At 31.1% G+C, this 19,073-nt stretch overlaps 1 protein-coding gene across 2 annotated transcripts in view; it reads left to right on the top strand.

The window, feature by feature from the left end:
- The window catches only part of Dync2h1 (dynein cytoplasmic 2 heavy chain 1), a 337,531-nt gene that overhangs the window by 107,967 nt on the left and 210,491 nt on the right, over positions 1-19,073 (top strand). For both annotated transcript variants that reach the window (XM_076843827.2, XM_076843826.2), the window contains exons 56-63: positions 358-471; positions 1,021-1,181; positions 3,565-3,688; positions 4,505-4,626; positions 7,000-7,086; positions 11,296-11,422; positions 13,054-13,195; positions 14,194-14,303. In XM_076843827.2, coding sequence (XP_076699942.2) covers positions 358-471; positions 1,021-1,181; positions 3,565-3,688; positions 4,505-4,626; positions 7,000-7,086; positions 11,296-11,422; positions 13,054-13,195; positions 14,194-14,303 — 987 coding nt within the window. The remainder of the gene's footprint in view (positions 1-357; positions 472-1,020; positions 1,182-3,564; positions 3,689-4,504; positions 4,627-6,999; positions 7,087-11,295; positions 11,423-13,053; positions 13,196-14,193; positions 14,304-19,073) is intronic.

Here is a 19,073-nt window from a genome sequence, read left to right as displayed (position 1 = left end):
TTATAGTTTCCTCATTTATAAAATGAGCATAATACTGACCTTCCTTGATTATTTCAACTCTTATATGTATCTTATTATAATCATTTTTAACATGATGCATTTCTGACTTGTTTGAATTTTGTATTACAAGGATTTATTGCTTTGTTAACTCAAAAAATTAAAACAAAGTGTAAAAATCTTTCTGATAGTAAATACAGAGTGTTCTGGAAATTCTCATGACATAGATTTCAAATGAATATTAGAAGAAATTTTAATAGAAAATACATATTTTTAAAATAAGTGATATTTTTGGTATCCTGTATTTAAATTTTTTTTTGGATTAAAATTGATTGGAATGTCACATAAATATTCCTATAGGATGCTAGTGAGCAAAAGACAGAACTTGAAAGGTTGAAGCACAGAATAGCAGAAGAAGTTGTTAAAATTGAAGAAAGAAAAAATAAAATTGATGATGAATTAAAAGAAGTACAGGTAAGTGAAAAAACATTTGAAGATCCATTTACATATTTTTTTAAAAAAACAAATTTCTTAGTTGTAGATGAATATGTTATTTTTAAAATTTTTATATAGTGCTAAGAGTCCATCCCAATGCCTCATGCGTGCTAGGCAAGCGCCCTACCACTGAACCACAACCCCAGTCCCTCTATTTACATATTTGACTACTATTTGTAAAGTAGGAATTTAAACATTTTTTATGGCTCAAGTTATTTACTAATAGTATTATCAAATGTAGCCTTCAACCAGAGTATTATTTATAAAAGAAAAAGCAAAAAAGAAAGCCTGCCAGGGAAAGCAAGTGAATTAACTGGTGGTAATTAAAAATAATATTTGTTTTCTAAGTCTTGTTGTTTGATTGTATAGGGAAAAATGTGTTGTAGATAAATAAAACAAATCTTGGAGCCTGTTTTCTCCAGACTTGACTAAATTACCCAACTAGTTCTAAAAATTATTTGTAAAGCTATTGTTTTCTTAAAATACTTATTTTGAAAGTAAGGTGACCTTTTTTTCTTTTTCTTTTAGCCTTTAGTGAATGAAGCTAAACTAGCAGTAGGAAACATTAAGCCAGAATCTCTTTCAGAAATTCGCTCTCTACGCATGCCACCTGATGTAATTCGAGACATTCTTGAAGGAGTATTAAGGCTAATGGGTATCTTTGATACGTCTTGGGTGAGCATGAAAAGGTAAGTTTTTGAATTTGTGAAAAATGCTATTTCAGCAATGAACTACACCATCTTTCATAGTTTTTAATATATTTTTTTAATTTGTCAAACTTATCTGTATGTGAATACATAGTTATATCCTTGCCCTGAAATTTTGAGGTGTTCTCTGCAATGCTTCCCATAAGTGATTGTTAAAAAAATATCCAAGGAGGAGGAAAGAAATGCCTTAGAATCTTTCAGAATATCTCACTAAATTTAATAATTTACTTGATCCCTACATAGTACAGAGCACTGTGATTTTTGTATGATTTAAAGAAAATAGAATCACTATTCTCACAGTCTTGGAGTTTTGGGGCTGAGATGGGGGCAGCAGGGCAGGAGATTGAGAGAGTGAGGGAAAGAGAGAGAGGAGTGAGCAAAGCATAAATAATATGAGAGATATAAACTAGAAAAGGGTGAGTGGTAACTAAACATTGAGTTGTGCACATTCAGCTTTCTTATTATCATACTGGTATTTAATGCTAGTATTATAAGCCTCCTTGTTTGATCAGAGAGGGAAAAATGGGTTGTAAATAAGCTTGTTTTCTTTAGAATTGACTAAATTACCCAGCTAGTTCTAATGTGTAAAGAGTCTCTTAAAAAGGGCTAGCTATGGCTTGTGCTGATATTAAGTCTTTTGTTTCAATTTAGGTTGATAGTGAAGAGTTCTTTTTATATTTGGTGATAGGAGAAAAGATTAAGGATGGGGGAATACTTTAAAATACCTTAGAAAGGAGTCTGAATATTTCCTTGTATATCCTAGAGATTCTGATCACCTAGTAGTTCACAAGTAAGGATGTGGGTGGAATAAGATTGTGATTCTGGGTCAAATGGTGGTTCCATTTCCAGTTTTCCAAGAAATCTCCATACTACTTTCCATATTGGAAATATGCACCAATTTGCAGTCCCACCAGCAATGTATGAGTGTACCTTTTCCCCCACATCCTCGCCATCATTTGTTGTTTGTCTTCAAAATAGCTGCCATTCTGACTGGAGGGAGAAGATATCTTCGAGTAGTTTTGATTTGCATTTCTCTAAATTGCTAGAGATGATGAACATTTTTTCATGTATTTGGTGATTGATTGTATATAGTCTTCTGAGAAGTATCTGTTCAGGTCCTTGGCCCATTTATTGGGTTATTTGTTTTGTTTTGTTTTTTTTTGTGCTTAACTTTTTGAGTTCTTTATATACCTAGAGATTAGTGCTATATCTGATGTTTGAGGGGTAAAGATTTGCTCCCAAGATGTAGGCTATCTATTCACCTCACAAATTATTTCTTTTGCTGAGAAGAAACTTTTTAGTTTGAGTCCCTCTCATTTATTGATTCTTGATTTTAATTCTTATGCCACAGGAGTTTTTAATTAAAAAAGAAAATTGGGGCCTAATCCCACATGATGGATATTAGGGCCTACTTTTTCTTCTATTAGATGCAGGGTCTGTTGTATTTCTAAGTCCTTGATCCACTTTGAGTTTTGTGCATGGTGAGAGATAGGGGTTTAATTTCATTTTGTTGCATATGGATTTCCAGTTTTCCCAGCACCATTTGTTGAAGAGGCTGTCTTTTCTCCAATGCATCATTTTGGCACCTTTGTCTAATATAAGATAATTGTAGTTTTGTGGGTTAGTCTCTTTGTCCTCTACTCTGTACCATTGATCTACCCATCTGTTTTGGTGGTAATACCATGCTTTTTTTGTTACTATTGCTCTGTAGTATAATTTAAGGTCTGGTATAGTGATGCCACCTGATTTACTCTTCCTGCTAAGGATTGCTTTAGCTATTCTGGGCCTCTTATTTTTCCAGATGAATTTCATGATTGTTTTTTCTATTTATAAGGTGACTGACTCATAGTAAGGTAGGGAGGGGAAGCATGGGAGGTATACAGGAACTCTAGATAGGGCAGAGGGGTGGGAGGGGAAGAGAGGGGGCAGGAAGTTAGCAATGATGGTGGAATGTGATGGGCATCATTATCCAAAGTACATGTATGAAGGCATGAATTGGTGTGAACATACTTTATATACAAACAGAGATATGAAAAATTGTGCTCTATATGTGTAATAAGAATCGTAATGCATTCCACCATCATGTATTTAAAAAATAAAATTAATTAAAAAAATAGGATTGTGATTCTGACATTTCCCTTGTTGCTTTAGTTTATTCACAGGACTTTAAGCAGTTTTTCATTTTTCTAGTTTGTTTTTGCTGTCTATAAAAAATAACAGCTATTAGAATCTTAAAATTTTTAATATTCTGTTTCTGTTAATCAATGGATTAAAAGTATTACATATATCATTTTGTCATACTGATGTTTTTCTGAAATTTCAATTTTCACTTAGCCTCATTTGAATTATTATGTTTTCATTTTAGTTTTCTTGCCAAAAGAGGTGTAAGAGAAGACATAGCAACCTTTGATGCACGAAATATTCCAAAGGAAATAAGAGAGAGTGTTGAAGAACTTCTTTTTAAAAACAAAGGCTCTTTTGATCCAAAGGTAATTTTTAACAGTTATACCATAAATTTTGTTTTCTATTGTGTGTGATATTAGACTTTTAAAGATGTCATTACCAGTTGTTAGATCACCTGAAAACTAAAACTAAAAAACATACAAACAAAAAAATCACCAACCTATAGGTGTTATAGTTGGGAAGTATTCACTAGAAGAATTGGTAAGCTAGAATCCAGGTTGCAGGAGAAAAGATTAAGTCGTGTTTGACTCTTAGTATCTGCTCTCAATATTAAATTCCCACGAGAACATTTAATAATTTTTTACTTTCAACTTTCCTATTATGCTTTTTCCTCCTGTGTACTTATCAAATAATAACAGATAACTGTGTTAGGATAGTTGTATCAAATTTCAGTGCACAGTTTAAATTCCACGATTTTGGTGTTTTTAAGATTCTTATTCAAATTGTTATATACATATTCTTTGACATCAATAATAATGATTTCAAAATTGTTCTTATCTAATAAAAGTATATCATCTGTATAGAAGGAAAATAATGCTTGAATATTGTGGTTGTCATATTTATTATAATTGGGACCAATGGAGTAATTATGTTGCTAAATCATCTTTATGCTAAAGATTCTGTGTGGTTCAAGGTTTATTTTTAACCTAAAAGTTTAGTTCATGTATATTCCTCTTAATCAGAATAGCAGTTCACTATATTTTTATTTTAGCTATAAGTCAAACATTTCATTATCTAGGTTAATTTTTAAATAAATGACTAGATAAAAATGTGTTAAAGCGAACTTTGCATTTGTTTGAATTGTGTCAGGATATTCGGTAACTTCTTGTAAACTTTTTTAGAATGCTAAACGTGCCAGTACTGCAGCTGCGCCTTTGGCTGCCTGGGTTAAAGCGAATGTACAGTATTCTCATGTCTTGGAACGAATTCAGCCTTTGGAAACTGAACAGGCAGGATTAGTATCGTAAGTGAAATATAATATAATGTATATTCTACCATTTGTTGTTATCAATTTTATGAATTTGTTATATCATTTGTATTCATTTTTTCTCTTTTAAAAAGGTACCTGATATTAAAGGTTAAAATGAGTTAATTAAATATAAATTGTAAATTAAACGGATCAAAAAATAAAGCAATTAGAAAGATACAGATAGCAGAACAAACTCAGTTTCTCTCTGTCATTATTTTGTTAGAAGAATGTTATTCCTTTAGAAAGAGTCAAGTTTTATAAAGTAATAATATTAAATGTAAAAAAGAAGTTTTGGAATTGAGGGCTTTTATGTTTTCATCATCTAAGTTCTAGGAAATATTTAGAATTTGTTTTTCAAAAAAATTTCTGAGCATTTAGGAGGAAGATTTAGTGATTTATTATTTGATCTTAAAGGTCCAATTGGCTAGTAAGTCAGTATTATTTTTTACTCCTTTGTTCTAAATGCAAACTGAGAGGTTTGTTACATTCTTGATTGTTCAATGCTTCACATGACCTATTAACTTTGTACTCTGAACAAAAATTTCAGCTCTTAATTTTAACTTGTTGAGTTTATCAATATAATTATATGAATTTTTATGTTGAATCAAAAGCATTTTTATTATTTTGACTACAGAAATATTTTTGTACCTGAGACATGTTTTATGAGATTATTTCCTTTCTTGTACATATACTGGACTGACTGACTTCCTTCCTTCTTTCCTTCCTTCCTTCCTTCCTTCCTTCCTTCCTTCCTTTCTTTCTTTCTTTCTTTCTTTCTTTCTTTCTTTCTTTCTTATATACTGGTCTTTCTTTCTTTCCTTCCTTCCTTCCTTCTTCATTTATTTAAACTTTTTAAAAATTTCTTACATATATGACAATAGTCAAATGCATTACAATCATAATTCTCCATTCTCATTTTTTTAATTGATTATCTTTTTTTCCTGTTTATGTATCACAAATTTATCTACTCTCTTTGTCAGAACCCTAAAACACTTTGATAGTCTAGAGTTCTATTTACTTTTTCTTAGCATTATTCCTCCTGGAGCCTTTTATCCTGTTCCAATCTAGATTAGTTTCTCCCTAGGGCTGCTGCTTACAGTTGTTATCTGGAAACTGCTATTTATCATTATTTGGGGGAATACCTTTATCTTTTTTCTGTATTGAATCCTTTTATTATGAATTTATCCTAGGTTTATCCCTAATTTTTCTAGTATATGCTCCACAGTATCTTCCTAAGAAAAAACATACAGGATGTAAACTATTTTGAGATCATTTTAGAATCAATTCTTGGTGGTGGATAATTACTGTCCACTTTAAATTTAGAAATTCATTTATTGGTTCTTGGAAAGTGTATTGCATTATTCCATTGGTATTATTTTTGTACTTCTGTGGTGTTTGGGGTGCTTTTTGCTTTAAGTTAGTGAAATTACCACTTTAGGTAGCTTAAAGATAGCTTTAAGAAATTAAGAAGAATATGACATTGCAAAAAAGTCCTTAAATTAGGTTGGTTTCAAGGTAGCTTATTTATCCAGTTTACTGCTGGAGTTCTATTTGTAAGATGATGTATAGTTAGAAAAAAGAGATTCTTTTTCCATGAACTTTTTTTTTTTCCCCCCAAGGTACCTCCCCTGCCCTGGGTAGTTTTTAGAAGGAGGTTGTTAATCCTTTTTTGTCTCCAAAGAATCTACATAGGGTATGGGTAGGGGTAGAATGAGTTATTTGGGGTATAACTGGTACTGGTGTTGCTGTATTCTGGGATGGTTTTAGAGAAAAAGTTTATTTTTAATGGGTTAGAAAATTTGAGGCCAAATTCTTTGTACTATCAACCAAACTTCTGTATTTATTTTTAGTGTTAGATTCAGGGATACCTGTTGTCTATATTTTTTGGGAATTTTGGAATTCCATTTTTTTTTTAGAAACTTTTCCTGCTGCATTTAGTTTTTGTGTTCTGGTGTGTCAAGTATTACTTTTCAGAATTTTTTTGGAAGTTTTTCCATTGTCTTACTTCTCCCTTTTATTCTTTTTATCTTTGTCATTTATAAATTTTTTATCATTTTGCTTTTATTGTAATAGAGCTTCAGAAAGAAGAGAGTATAAATGAATATGTGTAGTCTACCCTTTTAATCAGAAGTCTATTTGCACAAGTGTTTTTTTGATATAGATTCCTAAAAGTATGGTTGGATCAAAGGGTCAAATTTTAATTTTAACATTGTTTCTCAAATTTAATTTGAAGGAAAAGTGTTATATTATGTAATTATTGATAGTTTTCATTGTGTTTTAACTGCAAGATAACATTTCAAAGTATTGTTGCTGCTTTAAAACTGATCTGAAATAGAGTGACTTTTATAATACTGAGTTATATTTTAGGAATTTGAAGAAAACTGAAGACAGAAAAAGGAAATTAGAAGAGCTTCTTAACTCTGTTGGTCAAAAGGTTTCAGAACTTAAAGAGAAGTAAGTTAAATTTTGAAATGTATTTTGTGTACTTGAAATATAAAGCTCAAGTGACTTTTTAAATTTTGATAATTTTAATTGCAACCACTATTTTTACTTCTTTTTGTAATGTATCACTCTAATTATGGTAAGGGTGTAGAATAATACAGAAGGTACTTTTTTCCTACATTTTTTAAATTGGTATATTAGAGTTGTATGTAATGATGGGATTTGTTGTTACATATTTATACATGCACAGAATATAACAAGACAGTTTGGCTAATATCAGTCCCCAACACTTTCCCTCTCCTTCTCTACCTCCTTCCCCCTTGGTTTCTTTCTTCTGCTGATCTCCCTTTAATTTTCATGAGATTCACCTGTACCTTTCTTTTCCCTTTTTCCTCTCTAGCTTCCATATATGAGAGAAAACATATGACCCTTGACTTATTTTGCTTAACATGATAGTCTCAAGTTTCATTCATTTTCCTGCAAATGATGCAATTTCATTTTTTTTTTATGTGGGGGCTACAGGGGATTGAACTTAGGGGCACTCAACCACATCCCCAGCCCTATTTTGTATTTTATTTAGATACAGAGTCTCACTGAATTGCTTAGCGCCTCACTTTTTCTGAGGCTAGCTTTGAACTTGGAATTCTCCTTTGTCAGCCTCCTGAGCCACTGGAATTACAGGCACTTATTTATAGCTAAATGAGTCACCATTGTGTATATATACCACATTTTCTTTGTAAATTCATCTGTTAATGGACACTTAGGCTGTTTTTATTGTTTGGCTTTTGTGATTTGTGCTTCTATAAACATGTGTCATTGTAGTAAGGTAACTTTAATTCTTTAGTATAAACACCAAGAAGTGGAGTAGATGGGTCGTGTGGTGGTTCCATTCCTAGTCTTTTGAGGAGCCTCCATACTTGATTTCCATTAGTCGTTGTGATAATTGACAATCCCATAGTGTGAAAGTGTTCATTTCTCTGCACATCCTTCTTAGCATTTATTATTATTTGTATTCTTGATGACTGCCATTCTGACCCGTGTGAGATGAAATTTCAGTGCAGTTTTGATTTGCATTTCCCTAATTGCTAATGATGTTGAATAGTTGTTCATATATTTGTTGACCGTTTTCCTTCTTTTGTGAAATGTCTGTTTAATTCATTTGCCCATTTATTAATTGGGTTAATTGATTTTTTTTTTACTTTTAAATTTTTTGAGTTCTTTACGTATTCTCGGTATTAATCGTATGTCAGAAGAGTTGCTAATAAAAGATTTTCTCCCATTTTGTGTGTTCTTTCTTTACATTTCTAATTGTTTCCTTTGCTGTGCAGAAGCTTTTTAAGTTGATGCTATTCCATTTATAAACTCTTGGCATTGTTTCTGAGCTTTAGGGGTACTTTTGAGAAAGTCATTGCACGTGCCTATATGCTGGAGTGTTGAGCCTGTGTTTTCTTCTAGGAGTTGCATAGTTTCAAGTCTAATTTCTACATCTTTGATTCATTTTGAGTTGATTTTTGTGCAGGGTGAGAGATAAGAGTCTAGTCTTATTCTACATGTGGATAACCAGTTTTTCTGGCATCATTTGTTGTAAAGGATGTCTTTTCTCCTATATGTTTTTGGCACTTTTGTGAAGGATCAGATAACTGTACATGTCGGGGTTTGCTTCTGTGTCTTCTATTTTGTAAAGAAGGTACTTCTTTTTAAAGAAATTCTTTGGTGAGAATAAATATCTTCTGTCTCTATTTAAGTAGCTACTGCTACATATATTTCCAATTACTAGTGAAAAGTTGAGCAAGAAAAATTTAATGTCATGAATTAAGGCTGGGAGTGTTTGTATTCGACATTCAATTTTCATTTTATTTTGACTTTAAAATTTTAGTTCTTAATATCTGATGATACTATCACCACATTTTCTGTAAGTATGTTGTCATGTTAAAAAAGATTTATCCTTTTAAATTTTTTCTGTTTTACATTGAAAAAATATTTCTTCATGCAAATATTATACTTATGTTTAAGGATAATTTGGGAATAGGATTATTTTTAAAAGCTTTTGTGTATCTCTCAGTCCCTGTGATTGCTATTGAGTATGAGAATTATTATAAACATTGGAACATTTTCTTTTATAATTGTGAAAACTTGGAAAGATGAGGAATATATAATTAAATATAGCATGTGTTATGGTTGCTTTCAGATTTATGACACAGCTACTTATATATATGCTACAGAGTTTTTTGAAGTAATGTGTTTCCTTTTTTTTAATTTATGGAAGAAGAATTACTGTACCAGGAAAGAAATTTATCACATAAAAACTGAAATCATTTTCTCTCTCTCTCTCTCTCTCTCTATGTGTGTGTGTGTGTGTGTGTATGTGTGTGTGTGTGTATGTGTGTGTGTGTGTGTATATCATGTGTCCTTTTTCTCTATAAGTTAAATATATATACATATATATGTTTATGTATATATATTTTTTATTTAGAAAAAAGCAAGTGAAAAAGCAAACGTTACATCTATAAACCCAGTGTTTTCAATTTTCCTGAACAATGTTTATTTAGAGATTTAGAAATCACATTATTTTCTTCCAGGTATTTTTAAATAAATATAAAGAAAATCAACACACCATTTTCAATGTCATATGCTCATAGTCAATACTTACTATCCAGCTAATTCTCTAATATTTATTAATTGGTATGTTGTAACAATGTTTCAAATCCATATTAGTCACTTGCTGGTTCAGGTATTATACTAGACACTTTATATTTATCTCTTTATTCTTTAAAATAATGCTGAGAATTTTAAGTGAAGCAGAATGGCATTTTCCATTATATAATCATTAATCAAGAATGGATTACAATGCTAATCACCATAATGTTACTTATCACCATGCTGTTGCTACTCTAGGCTGTGACACCTATTTTATTATATACTAACAAAGAATAAGATATATGATAACATGCAGTGAATAAAGATATGGTTTTCTGTTTCCAACTTCTGAAAAGCAGCAACATCCAGTGGAACTTTATGAGATGATGGAAGTATTCTGTAATATACTCTGTCTAGTATGGTAGCAAATAGCCATATGTGGCTACAGAGTATTTGCGATGTGTTTAATATGACTGAGTATTTCAATTTTTATTTTATTTATCTTTAATTAACTGGCCACATGTAGCTAGTGGTAACTTATTGAACAGCTCAGTTCTAGAGTCTTATGTCTAGGTGAAGAACATAGAGGATAGAAAGGCAGTGGAATGTACCATAAAATTCATGGAACTTAATATCTGGCACATCTGCATATAAATTGTAGATCCTCTACTGATGATTGGTGAATCTTTGTGCAATAATCTCTTATGGTCTAAATTTCTATATCTGTAACATGAAAAATTTTGAACTGTTGTTGTAAGAATGAAATGTTATTAAAAAATGTTTGATACAGGGCTGGGGATGTGGCTCAAGTGGTAGCATGCTCGCCTGGCATACGCAGGGCACTGGGTTTGATCCTCAGCACCACATAAAAATAAAATAAAGATGTTGTGTCCACCGAAAACTAAAAAATAAATATTAAAAAATTCTCTCTCTCTCTTTAAATAAAATGTTTGATTCAATCCTGGGCATATTATAGGCACATATTTGTACAACCATTTTCAAGGAAAACAATTTAAAAAGAGAGTTATAAACTTTGGCAAATGGGCACTGAGAGTGAGATTATATATAATGTATTAGATATTTGAGGTGAATTTTGAAATTGTACTTTTATTTTTGATAGGTAGATGTTAAAGAATATTTGACTGAGGGGATAAAGGGAGTGGTTGGAAGATATTCTAGACAAATGAAACATCCTGAGAGGAACACATGAGATAAAGAATAGGGCATTTTCTGATAATGTTGATTTTTTTTCAGATATTGCTGTATACTTTGGGAGAACTGATATAGCAAGTAATAAACCTAGAAAGATAGATTGGATCAGTCTTTGTACAGGGTCTTGAATGCCATATTAAGAAACATGTACATAAATACAGAAGGTTATGGAGTACCTATCCAGCTTTTTGAAGTAGAGAATAATAGATTTTAAATATATGTGTTGGTATATATGTTTTATTAATGATAATTTTATATAATTATGGTCATATTATCATTAAATTCTGGCATAAATGTGTTCTTATTTATCTATGGATAATTTCATTAAGTATCTCTTAAATTCTTTTTGTTTTTAATTAAATGTTTTCTTAGATTTCAGAGCAGGACTTCTGAAGCTGCCAAACTTGAAGCTGAAGTTAGCAAAGCACAGGAAACAATCAAAGCTGCAGAAGTCTTAATTAATCAGCTTGATAGAGAACACAAGAGATGGAATGCCCAGGTTTGTTTTCAGAGAAGGGTCATAAAGAATCTAAAGTCTCAGGAAATTTATGATGTTATGTATTTGTTAAAAAAGTGAAAGCAAATATCCATTAACTTGCATCTGGCTTTGGACAAATGATCTACATACACATGGTTACTAAGTGAATTAATCTTATTGCAAAATATCTTTATGAGAATGGATTTTTAGGAAAGCAAACAAATCCCTTTTTTATTACCTGGTGCTGAGGGGAAGGACAGGAATGAAAATGATCTAATATAAACTTAGTTCTCTTTAGAGACTTTTTTGAATTTACCTTTACCAGGACAATAATTTTAGGGTTCAATATTGTTGGCCATTTATTTCTTCCTGAAATATTCTATTATTTTTGCTTTGTTAGTCTTGTCTCTCATTTTCTTTTTAACTTTATAACCATATTTCTTCCCTCACCTGATACTTCTCATTTGCTCATTCAATAATATTGATTATCTTCAGTATTCTCCTTGTTAACTCTTTTTTCTGAAATGGAACTGGGATTCTCTCATTCAGTGTTAATGTCCTCTATACCACAGTGATGACCAAAGCTAGGATATACAGAGTTTAAAATTAATATTTCCAACTATACTTTAAATAATTGCATTACTTTTGTCTCTTAGGAACCCACCCAACATGTCTAAAGTAACTTATTTTTTTTCTAATTCCATATCTCTTTTAGTTCATAATTTATTGAAGTTGTGTTTCTTCTATGCATCAAAACTATAAATGTGGGCTGTCTTAAATGTTTCCTTGTTTAATTGTCATATCAATTTTCAATATTCTTCATATTTGCCTTTCATCTTTAATGCCAATCTTTTTCTTTTTTCATCTGGATTTTCCTAACTTGTCTCTCTCTTATCTAACCTTTTAATTAGCCCATCCTTTATTTGTTGGCTGAAATATATTTTTAAAACTCATCTCATTACATTATTTGCTGCCTCTTAAATCACCTTTTTATTAAAAGTTAATAGAAAGGGGATTTGTTTAAAAATGTTAAAAGTGAAAATCCTTTGCATTGCATGGAAAAATCTTTCATAATTGTCCTCCAACCAACTCTCTCCCTCTCTTTCATTCCTTCTGTATCACTGTCCTTTCTGCTCTGTCTTGTGCTTCATCTGTACTAAAGATTATAATAATGAGTCTTGATTCATTAAATTTGTTACATACCTTTGTTCATCAGTGTATTTTAATGTTATTTTATAAAGTGATACAAATTCACGATATTCAGCTATGGTAAGGATGAAAGCTCATTATTCATTATGATAATTAGTAACTTTCAATGACAAAATGTGTGTTTATTTCTACAAGTACATTAGGATTTCATCCAAAACCACAGCAAGGTCTGTGGTCTTATTGTTATTTTAAAAATTTGACTGGTTTATTCCAATAGATAAGGGATTATTACTTAAATAAATATTTGATTTTTTCCATGAATGATTTTCAAATTAAAGGTTGTCATAGAATTTTGCTTCAGTATATTTTAGTTTATTTTTGGATACCTGGGATCGAACTCAGGGGCACTCAACTACAGGGCCAAATAAACAAAATTCCATGAAGCTTTAATTTTCTTCTGTGATAGGACATATCCATTTATATCTCTTTATCTCTTTTTCCAGGTTGCAGAGATAACTGAGCAATTAGCTACTCTTCCAAAACGAGCTCAACTATCTGCTGCTTTTATTACATATCTTTCTGCTGCTCCTGAGAGTCTCAGAAAAACCTGTTTGGAAGAATGGACCAAGTCAGCTGGTCTTGAAAGTTTGTATTTAGTTATTTGTGATTTTGAAATTTCAATATTCTAAAAATGCTCATTTGACCTTTATTTCACTCTTTTGTTTTGTTATTTATTTATTTGTACTGGGGATTGAACCCAGGAGGCTTAACCACTGAGCTAAATTCCCAGTCCTTTTTATTTTTCATCTTGAGACAGTGTCTCTCTAAATTGCTGAGGCTGGCTTCTTATTTATTATCCTACTTCAGCCTCCCAAGTTGCTGTAATTACAGGTATTTGCCGCTGTGCCTAGCTATTTTGCTTTACTTCAGTGTTCAAACTCTTCTGTAAGTTGTAAGGATACTAGACTATAGATTTGCCAAATTTCACAAAAGTTTTGGGAATTGTTTTGTTATTGCATCTTCTATTCCTAAATCACTATAAATAACAGACCACTAAAGGATTTTTGATATTGCATGAATTCAACTAAACATTTTATCTTTACAATAATTTTATGTAAAAAGGTAAAATATAGGAACTCTAACGTTTCTTGTGCATTTTGTGGTTTGCACAAAATTACTTATGATTGTAAAACATTCACTCTGAAGAAATATGAGTTAACTAAAGTTCTATTCCTTTGAACTTTTTTTTTTACTTCTTTATTCTTATATTTGAGTGCTAAATGTAGATGAATGTTTTTCAAATTAAAGGTTGTCATGGAACTTTTGCTTCAGTATATTTTAGTTTATTTTTGGATACCTGGGATTGAGCTCAGGGGCACTCAACTACAGGGCCAAATCACCAGCCCTATTTTGTATTTTATTTTAGAGACAGGGTCTCACTGAGTTGCTTCGTGCCTTGCTTTTGCTGAGGCTGGCTTTGAACTCCTGATCCTCCTGCCTCAGCCTCCCAAGCCTCTGGGATTACAGGTGTCTGCCACTGTACCCTGCCTTGTTTCAGTATATTTTAAATAGTTTTATCTTCTTTCCTTTATCAAGTGCAAGATTATTGTAATAAAGTATTCTTGGTATCTTTAATTTTTCAGAATTTGATCTGAGGAGATTTCTTTGTACTGAAAGTGAACAGTTAATTTGGAAAAGTGAAGGCCTACCATCTGATGACCTTTCCATAGAAAATGCTCTTGTTATATTACAGGTAATTAATTTGCTTTAATTTTCTCAGAAATGTTTTTTTCGGAGGCTTGCTAGAGGAATTCTTTACATTCTTAGGTTTTTGCAGTTATTGTTTTCTTAGTCATGTAAAAGTGAAAATATTTTGCTAACGAAAATTTACTTATTCTGTTAGTGAATGTATACTTCTCAATATAATTTATTTTTTACCTTAATATAAGAGTATAAACTAAATATAAGAGTATAAACTAAAGTGGCATTTTTATTCCAAAATATTCTAAATAGAAGTTTCTACTAGTAATAGAAATGCCATAGAGATAACTGGTTCATTTGGTTGTTTACTTACTTCATTTAGAATATATGACTTTATAAATTTTACATTTAATTTTATTTTATGTTGCAAAGTGAATTTAAGCTTTGGATTTTAAGTTGGAGATGACCATATGTATATTTTGAAAATTTTTCTTTGTCAATGTTTTCTTAAAGTTGGAAATATTACAACCCTTTTGGCAGTGAATGTGAAAACTAAATTCAAACGCTTGTACACAGATAAAAATCATTACTTTGAATAGTTTGATTTTAACCATTAACTTGATTTTCCTTTCTGACATGCAATTTGCAAGGTAATTTTTCTTCCTTGATAATGTGAATTTTTTCCTATTCTCTCTCTCTCTCTCTCTCTCTCTCTCTCTCTCTCTCTCTCTCTCCATTGAAAAAGAAAAACCTTTTGTGTCCAGAAAAATAAATAAATAAATAGATAGATAGATAAATAAATATATTTTTTGGTGCTGGGGATTGAATCCAGGGACTTGTGCAAGCAAGGCAAGCACTCTACTAACTGAGCTATATCCCCAGCCCTCAATAGCCTATATTTTACATTACCAGTGTTGTATTTCCTCTCTGTAACCCTTCTTCCTGCCCAGACACCATTTCCTTATTCTGTAATTTCATTGTCTCAGAGAAAGCATGAGAATTGAATAATGATCCTCTTTAGGTAGCATAAACTGTTTTATAAGATTCATATTTTGGGCCTTATTTATTCTGGGATAATTTGTTTGGTTTTATTAGGCCTGTTAATCATCTGATTGTAGTTTGGTTCGTTGCATTGGTGTCTTACCAGAAGAGAAGTTGCTACCACAAATTAAATACTTTCCCCTTATTTTAATTTGATTTTGGTATTTCTTTGATTTATTTTTTTAAACAATTTTTATCATTGCTTTTCCACTGGAACCACAAATCTGAAACTCTAAATTTGTTTGTAAATAAGTTCATTGCATCATTGCAACCTGTATGCTTTTTTCAGATTTGTTATTGCTTTTCCCCAAGGTTTGCAATCACCTCTTCTTGTTTCAGTAAATGTTTCAGAACGTAATTGTAGATTTTCAAAAAAGTTCTAGTTTGGGGCTGGTGTTGTGTATTAGCAGTAGCCTAGCCCAGCCCGTGTGAGGCATTGGGTTCGATCGTCAGCACTACATTAAAGAAAAAAAAAGTTAAAAAAAATAATTCTAGTTTAAGAATTCTCTTTTTATTCCACAAGTAACCAGGAGAAGTCTTCAGAAAACATGTATTTATTATAGTAATTTTTATTTTTTACTGATACCAATGGAAAATACTTAATTTTGTTTTCTGAGTTGTCTTTCATAATGAATATGTACAAATTGATTTTGAAGTTAGTTTTAATAAGAAGCTTTTATTTACTTTATATTTAATATTGATGAGCTCCTTTTAGTTATTTATTTGCAATTATTTAACAAAATAAATATTATTTGTAAAAATGTTGGGGGGGTATGGTAATCAGTGATTTTGTTGAATGAACTTTCCATTATTGTCAACATTCTATTTCAATTCTAAGGTAGACTAAATTAAAAATAAGTTTTTATAGTTAAGGGTGTGATTGGATAGTACATGTTTATAACATCTAATCATTAAAATACTAGGAATGTATATGAAATTAAATCTCTAAATATATACTACTTGTGCATCTGTGAAGACTCCTGAGGAAAGACGGCTAATCATGATAAATAACATGTATTTTTGATTCTGAGGTTTATAAAATTTCTTCAAGTGTACAACAACTTTTCTGAGTTTTTTTTTTTTCATTGGCGACTATTCAGATTCAAGTCTTGTAGTTACTCAAAAAAGTTTTAGATGTTAGGAAAAAGAAAAACCCTTTGGGTCCAGAATTATTTCTTTACTGGTCTTAACATAAATGCTTGAAGTTCTCATATTTGGCTTGACTTAACTGTTGAAGTGCATGTATTCTCTGAGAGAGGAAATAGTCAAACTTTTATTTATGCTTGACCTTGTAACAAGAATTAGGTTTATGTTAGTAAAAAGCTTACATAACATGTCTTTGAGGAGCAGAGAAAAATTTGGCTAATGTGATCATCCCTTGTGGATTGCTTGGGCTATGGTTTATATTAATAGTTTTCCTTTTACTTAAAGTATCCTGGTATGGGTGATAAATTATATGATCTTTTTAACGTTGGGCAACTCCATGAATAATGGAGAATATAAGGATGTTAGAAATAATAGAGAAGGTATGAGTGAAAAGCATTCTAAAAGGAGATGGAAAAGAAGATAAATATAATTTTCAGATTTTATATAATTTTTTCTTGTGAAGACATCTATTGGATATTTATATTTATTGTTTATGAAAAGTTTGGTATCTAATTGGTTTACTTTCAACAACTCAAAGTTTCTGAGATTTTTTTTTTCCTTTCTGCTACTTGGTATATGTCAAGGAAATGCTAACTAATTTGATACTGTATGTCTAAAATCAAAGAATTATAAAGTTAAATCATAAAGGGGAAATTCTTTACTTCCCCAATAAATCGTCATCATCATCATCATCATCATCACTTATGTAGTAATTACTATGTGTGCATATATTATTGTTTAAGAATTAACATAGGTAAAGCAAATACTCAAAATTCCGACATCAACTCAATCTAGTAGGTGCATATGTAGGCCTTGTTATAGATAAGGAAATTGAGGCACAGAAGAGTTGATCATTTGTCCATTGCTTTCAAGTAGTTGATCCAGGATTCAAACACAAGCTATCTAGCACCAGTTAGTACTCTAAAACTGCCTCCTATAGGAGTGTGTGTATGCATGCACATGTACATGAATGACCTTATTTATTTTGTGTTATTCTTGGTAATGTAACTCTCCTTAGGTAATAAAGAGATAATAGGCTTTAATTTTATTTGTAAAGTATTTTTGCTTTTATTCCATTTAATGTATTAAAAATAAAAGTAAAATTATAAAATGTTGTTTTAAGAGTCATCACTTTCAAAAATGACCTTTGCCCAATATTCCCTCTTAACCAAGGAAGGAAGAATTTAAATAGATACGTATTTCTAGTCTTGGATCTTTCTTCTGAGTGCCTGACCTCTATAGTTCCAACTACTGTAGAATATTTTTATCTAGGATGCTCAAGCTTTATCTGCCTTTAATTGAATTTGCTGTTTTTTTTTTTAATTGAGAATCTTTCTGTGACCCATTACAGCCTATATAAAAAACTATTTATGCTTTTAAAAAATTGAGATGTGCAGAAATTTGGGGCTAGCTTCAGAATTCAGAAGGTATTAATAGGACATTTCTTTCTTCATCTTGACAGATGGATTTATTCTCAGATAGGTTCTCTTTACCCTTCATTAGCAATAGTTTTTGGTGTCCTCATGTTTTCCATTATCAGAGTTTTTGTTTCTAGATTAAGGATGTACCACATCCTCCTTCCGCCTCTACTCCAAGCATGTATGTCAAGCTTATGGAAAGATTCTGATTAGTATGGGATACCTACTCATTCTGTGGATACAGGGTTAGGTGATTGATAATCCCATCAGAAATATGTTAAGTGGGGCATGCAGGACAGCATAGGTAGCTCTTCACTATAAAAATCTTTTTGTTTTTAATTTTTTATCATTGGTTTTCCTTATTTCCCATCATTGACAATATTGTAATCTTGGCCCAGTGGTGCAAACTATAAGCTGGGAGTCATTCCCACTGTTTCTTTTTCTTTCAGTTTATTATTCATCTAGTCTTGTCAAATATATTTTTCAGATATCTCAAGAATGCATCCTGTTTTAACCACTTCCACTACCAGTGGCTTCATTTATACTTTCATCAATTTGTATCTTGATAAATACGTTATTATACTATCTGATTCCTTGCCCTGAGTATCACTTCTTTTATAATGGTTGAAGGGATCCTTCAAAAACAAATCAAGTAATATTATTTCAATTAATATATTTCATTGAATTCCCATTGCCTGCAGTATGAAATTTTCACCATCTTTAAACATGGTATAAAAAAGATCTTCATGATCACACAGATGCCAGATTACTTCTGCCATTTTTTTAAAAAATATTTTTTTTAGTTGTAGTTGACACAATGACACAATAAAATAGACTTATTTAATTAATTAATTTATTTTTATGTGGTGCTGAGGATCAAACCCAAGGCTTTCCATGTGCTCGGCAAGTGCTCTACCGCTGAGCCACAAACCCAGTCCCTACTTCTGCCATTTTTATATATCATCTTTGCCCACATTTTTCTTAATCAAGCTATGTCAAACTACTGGAATTTTTCCAGGTACTCCGAACTTTATTATTATTCTTTTCATCATGGTATTTTTTTTATCCAAAATGATTTTTTTCTTCTTTGCCTTCCTAATTTTTCTTGGCTTTGATTGATTTGAATTGTTTCCTAGTCTCTACCCTATCTCCATATATCATTCTTCTGTAGCATTTTGTATACTTCTGAATGATGGGTTTTTTATTTTTGCTTCTTT

This window comes from Callospermophilus lateralis, chromosome 2, assembly GCF_048772815.1.
Source record: "Callospermophilus lateralis isolate mCalLat2 chromosome 2, mCalLat2.hap1, whole genome shotgun sequence".
NCBI classification, from domain to species: domain Eukaryota; kingdom Metazoa; phylum Chordata; class Mammalia; order Rodentia; family Sciuridae; genus Callospermophilus; species Callospermophilus lateralis.
Note: the sequence above shows the minus strand (reverse complement) of the source record. Positions and strands in the feature narration are given on the sequence as shown.